Raw genomic sequence first — 5,996 nt, forward strand, 5'->3', positions numbered from 1 at the left:
CAGAGAGAGAAGCAGCAGCAGGTAAGCATCACCTGGCAAGAGAAGCAGAAGAGCGATTATAAGAACAATTGCTTAGGTTCCTGATGGCATTCCAGTCCCTTGTCCCCATGCCTCTTCAGGCCCAATGGTTTGGCCTTTGGTAGCTATGAGTTAAATATACTTTTTTTCCTTTTAATTAATTGCCTTATTATTATTAAGCTAGCTTAAGAGAGTTTGTTACTTCCAACCAAGGAATCACTATAGAGAGGAATACAGGGCACTTGGCTGTACCTGCTGTACAGGATATCATTTTGCAGGGTATAACCTGGAGCAAACTCCTGTATATTTCTTCTTGCTAAATTGACTAGAGTCTAGTGTCAGATAAGTTTTTCACAAACATTGGGTTCAGATGATTCAGAATAAAATCAACTAGAAAAAAATTAAAAAGCCATATGGATTTCAGAACAAATGTTTATTACTGCTTAATGGGGCCAAAGGAGCAACACAAAGCATTGAAAACATCACTGGCTCACAAAAACAGTCATCTTGCTACCTTCTCGGTTGCATTTGTTTATTTCACAAGGCTTCATTCACACATGAAAACAAGATACTAATCCAATTCAAGTTCATAACAATTATAAAAGTAAACATTTGTTGGGACAATGTACAATAAATTGCACTTTTTTAACAAGCATTACATTTACATTTATAGAGTGTACTATACATAATACATGGAATTATGGAAACATCTAATTGGTCAGTGGTGATAGAGGAGAGAGGCTGCTCACTAATTTCTTTTGTAGTCAATTAGCACTGTTTGAGCTAATCAACTCCTTTATTCTGGAACCTGTTTTCACTGGAGAAGCCATGGGCAAAATCATAGAATTCATAAAAATAGATGGCACAGAATTTCTACTACCTCCTCAGCAAGGGACAGGTAGGAGTTGAAAGAAATGACGTGGGGCTGACTGAGAAACTTTCTTCCTTATTTGAACTAAGGATTCATACATTATGCAAAATACCAAAAATAGAGAAACTGACGCAAAGGCTATTGGGATCTTGGATTCTGGGGCCATTTCCAGGCTTTATTCTTGTGCTTTCATGACACCAGAGTCTTGATGTGTTTATGTCCTTACCATTCAGTTTCCTATATTTTATTCCATATATAATATATAGTTATTAAAAGTTACATTTTAACAGAAAAGATTTTACATGTTAACTTATTGCCAATGAAAAAGGAAAGTAACTCAAAATATTCATCTTCTACTCAATGATTCTTTTTTCTTAACGTTTGCAGAATACCACTAATGATAAACCAGGAGTGGAGGTGGGGAGAGTAGGACGTGTTGATGAACATGTTTTTATAGCAGGTAGCAAATACATTCGGAGATAAGCTTGACGTGTAGTCTTTTAGATGGAAGCTAAGACAGGGACTTCTGACAACTGACTGTAGTCACTAAGCTACTTATAAACATCCACTTTTCTCCTTACAACTCAAGATCATCATCTCCTATTGAGGTGCAGCCTGCACTGAAGTATTCATTTTGGTAGCTCTTGAAAGATAAGGAAATCCCTAAGGGCTTTGCCTGTATTATATGGAAGTCACTATGAGAGAGGAAGGATGTTTTGGAGCAGTTCCAGTTCAATGTGACAATCAGCATGGCAACTAGAGAGAGAGTTTTATATATCTGGTAGTAGGAAACACAGGCCACTGAGCTGTGTCTGGCCTTCTGTATCTGATCGCCATGTATATATTCAGTTGCATGGTACCTGGGTATACCAAAGAGGCAGGGATACTCCATATAAAATTCTACCGATCACACACACACACACACACACACACACAAATCTCACAGCATTCAAATCAAACAACAGAGTTTGTCCATGCTCTCATTTACCTGTAATTGAAGCAAGAGAATCGGAGCACTTTAGAGTGGTTTTTTTTTTAAGTGTAAATTATACAACAGAATAATCTTACTAAGTAATTAAAAGTGTTCTTTTCCAGAAAGATAAAACAAACAGGGTATTTAATTTTTTGAAAGCTTTTTCTTCCCTAAAAGGGTCTTGAAATCAGACAACCACCTTAGCAGAATAATGAGTAGACTAATTTCAGCTCAAGAAAAAGAAAACTCAGTCCCTTACATTAGTTACGTATGTGATTCTCATCCTCAGTAACTAATCAATTCCTTTAAGGATCTAACTCTCATCTCTTGTGCCCTAAACTGTGTATTCTCTTGTTTTTCTTACTTTAGGTAGGAAATGAAGCTACTAGTTATTAACCAGAAAGTATTTTAAGAAAATGGAGTAAGGGTTTGAGAAAAATGAATATTAATACATAGTATAAGAAGATGGAATTTTTGAAAACAATGAAACAAGATAAATATTATTAAATACCCCAACATCAGTACAAACATTACTTTTCTACTTTATTTTGGAAATTTAAGAAAGCCAATGAAGAACAAATTACTAACTTAATAGTTGGGAGAGAGGAAGAGAATTATTGGTTTCATGGAAAGATAGGGTCATAAGCCTATGTGACATTCCTATTAATGTTTCTGATAGGCATTCATATACAGACCATTAGGCAACTGAGAATTTATTTGCATTAAATTGTATGTAACTAAATATAACCAAATTGTGCCATGGCTCAGGATGTGGGAAGCTAGCAAACATATGCACTGCAAAATTCAGCTTGGTTTCTTTCAGCTTTAAGGAAATGTGTTAAGATTCTCAAGATATAAAAGCTAATGACTGAATTATCCAATTGAATTTCATTCTCTTAATTTATTCTGCAGAATTTAATGAAAGGAGAAATCGTCACTTCTCAGAATGTTGCAAATGTTGGATTTTTGGAGGAATGTTTTATATAATGTATGCTAGGAAAAGATGACAAACACTCTAGAATATCGGAAAATTTCCTGGATATTTGAGCTGGTCAATCTCTTTCTAAAAGAAATCAAGAGAAGAGTAGCAATTCTCAACTATACTTCAAAAGAAGAGAAATTAAAACTAGCAGTTATTTAATGCTGGAATGCATGAGTTTTCAAACAACACATGGTGAAGGGCATGGGGTCTGGGATAGTGCTATTATAATATTGTATGATTAATACACCAACTTTTGAATTTTCTTTCCTTCTGTATTTGCTATTGCTACTTACCCAAAGACATTGCAGTGAGGGACAGTTTAGACTATGGTACCAATACACATACCCAAGTATGATATGGAACTGGAGAAGGAAAAAAAAAAAATCTATGGATGGCCATTGTAATCTTTTAAAAGAGTTAAAAGAAAATGAAAAAAGACAGATTTATTAAATGTTTGGAATATATGTACCTAGTTATTTTGTTTAAAGAAAAAAAATGTAATGGGCTATGAAATTGAGCCAGGTCTACAGATAAGAACTGGACCTAGAGCTATTTCTCTCTCAACTACCATTTAAGGAAAATTACGCAACTTAGGCATTCTGTGAAATGTAAAAAGAGCTCTGTACAGTAGAATTATGAGATTCACAAAACACAAAAGAACATCTTTAATTTAGCTAGCCATCTGATAAGGCAACTTGTACAAGGCTTCTTGGGATCAAAGCATAAAGTACCAGTAAAGCTAACAAACTGTATTAAATGATTTACAGAAACAAGTACCAAGATGCAATTTTCTAGCCATTATATTCTGCAAAAAAAAAAAAAAGGAAAACAAAATTAATTTTTCTAAACCACCACGTTGGGAATGTTAGAGTCAACACAGATACTCAGAATGCTATTTTCCTTTTGGGCGAAAGGAAATGAAAACTATGATGAGAGATGTCAGGACCAAAAAAAAAAAAAAAAAAGAATTCTGTAAGAAAAGTATTATTTGATGAGTGTAAAGAAGGATAACAAAAAACCACATCAGTTTTATGGGCTGTAGATGATACGAACACTTACCGATGAAGGGGATTTCACTTTTTAGAGTTTAATGATTATTTTAGAGGAAAGGATCCATCATGAGCAACTTGTAGTACATGCTCCTGGAGTTGAGATGGCTCTTAGATGATTTTTACTTCCAAGAGTGTGTTACTTTTAACTGCAACATATGGCACAGATGAGAGTCACTCTGGCACTACAGAGTTTGAGATACTTTGCAAAGAATATGTTCAACAGTGAAGCCAAGCATGAGTATCAATAAATGTTACTATACATAGCTGACAGTAGTTTGGTTGCTGTAAAGGACCAAAGCCCTCCAAAATAGCTTAAAAAATGGGAAAATTAGTTTTTCCCTTACCAAAGGATTTCCTGCAAGGACTATTTATAAAGACATGTTAAATATAATTGAAAAAAATACTTCCATCAACTTTTAAACAATAGCTTTACCTTTCCATGAGATAAGCATTTCTATAAATGTTGTATATGCAATCAAAAATGTTACAAATGCATTTGCATCTCTTCATCTAGGGGTACCAAGGGAACATTTTTAGGAAGCTACAGAAATCAGAAAAAGTTGCCTAATATTAAACTAAGATGATATGAAGCTGACTTCTATTTCCCATTTCATAACTTTAACAAAGTTACAGTATATTAGTGTTTCCTTAGCAAGTATATGTCAACATTAAATGAATACTCTGTCCATGGTTCTACATTCCATTCTAAGCACAACAGCTGTTCCTGGGCCTTTCTAGGCTTCTCTGGTGAAGGTTTCCTAAAGATGCAACTCATAATATCCACTTCTGACTTTACATTTGCCAGAAGTCACAACTGTGTTCTTACTTAGGAACTCGCAATTCCCATGTGGAGTTCTTAAAAGGACCTGTTAGAAGACCAGGACCAAAATGATTTATTTTATCCTGCATTTATCAAAATCTCAGTTCTTTTTATCTAGTATGTGTTTTCAATAGCCTATCTTATTCCATGGTTCTTGGCACTTCATTTCCAGATGTACCCAACAGAAAATAAAAATAAACTAACTGTCTTTGGGAATTGTTCAATCCCAGGTCTGTTCTTTCCTTTGGATAGGATTATCACTATCCTGGGCATCACTTTCAGGAGGAAACCTGACAGTGGTCGTGACTGGCCCCACAGTGTGCTTTATCTGAATAAATCCTGAAAAGTTAAGAGGTTTAGGTTGCAATCTTTTTTTTTGCTGTGACAAATACCTGCCTATCACTTCAACCTTGGAATAAAAGACAACTCCATTTTTATGTAAGATAAAAATAATATGAATAATTAGCTCTAAATAAAAAGCATTTAGTTCTGAATTACTTATTTCCAACCAAACATCAGGCATGTAAAATAATGTGTAATACTACGATGGATCAGAACACAGTCTTCCATGAAGAAGCACAAAAACAGGTATTCGACATAAATCAGGTTAGTTTAAATAACATCCCTTTTTTAAAAGTGTCATACAAGAAAGAGTAAGAGCTACTGAAAGATCCTGGCTTGCTTTCTGGCCTCCTTTCCTTCCTTTTAAAGGGACACCAGGAATCATCCTGGGTTTCCGTTGCTTTGATCGTTGTGCTCTTGTACTTGGGTGAGGCTGGACCTATGTGCTCTCCTTGGGGGGCTGGGTGGCCTGTGGCGGCTGCAGTGGCTGCGTTCCCGTGGCCGTTTTGATAGAGTTAAGGGTTTTGCTAAACCAAGAGTTTTTTGCAGCTTGGATTTCATTCATAAGGGCTCCCCTCTGATGTTCAAGTTCCTAATTCAAGAAAGAAAATCATCTGAGTTACATAAATATCTTCTCTCTGCCAACAAAATTAGAGTATAGCTTTTTGGAATCCACAGGTCTACACAGCCGCAGTTTTCTTCCTACAAAACCCAGGTGAGATTTAGTTGGCTTCTGAATGCAAGAAAAAAAATTAGAGCTAAAAGAATTACCACTAAAAACCAGAATCTGTGCTTTCTCTGATCAGTGAAATGAAACCTCATTTTACCCTTTTTTCCCCCGGCAATTTAGGTCCAAATCTAGGTTTAGGCTGCAGCCTAAGAGAAGATGTTTAAAACCACAGGTAAACGTAAACATACAGGTGTAAAACCACAGGTAA

At 35.4% G+C, this 5,996-nt stretch overlaps 1 protein-coding gene across 9 annotated transcripts in view; it reads right to left on the reverse strand.

The window, feature by feature from the left end:
- The window catches only part of RABGAP1L (RAB GTPase activating protein 1 like), a 687,593-nt gene continuing 681,597 nt past the window's right edge, over window positions 1-5,996 (reverse strand). For 7 of the 9 annotated variants that reach the window (XM_029228031.1, XM_029228030.1, XM_029228034.1 and 4 more), the window contains one exon: window positions 433-5,650. In XM_029228031.1, coding sequence (XP_029083864.1) covers window positions 5,498-5,650 — 153 coding nt within the window. In that variant the 3' untranslated portion in view covers window positions 433-5,497. Of the gene's footprint in view, window positions 33-432; window positions 5,651-5,996 lie in introns of those variants that run through there. The other 2 variants (XR_003794384.1, XR_003794383.1) reach the window with 2 other exon arrangements.

This window comes from Monodon monoceros, unplaced genomic scaffold, assembly GCF_005190385.1.
Source record: "Monodon monoceros isolate NGI ecotype Baffin Bay Population unplaced genomic scaffold, NGI_Narwhal_1 Super_Scaffold_18, whole genome shotgun sequence".
In the NCBI taxonomy this organism is placed as follows: domain Eukaryota; kingdom Metazoa; phylum Chordata; class Mammalia; order Artiodactyla; family Monodontidae; genus Monodon; species Monodon monoceros.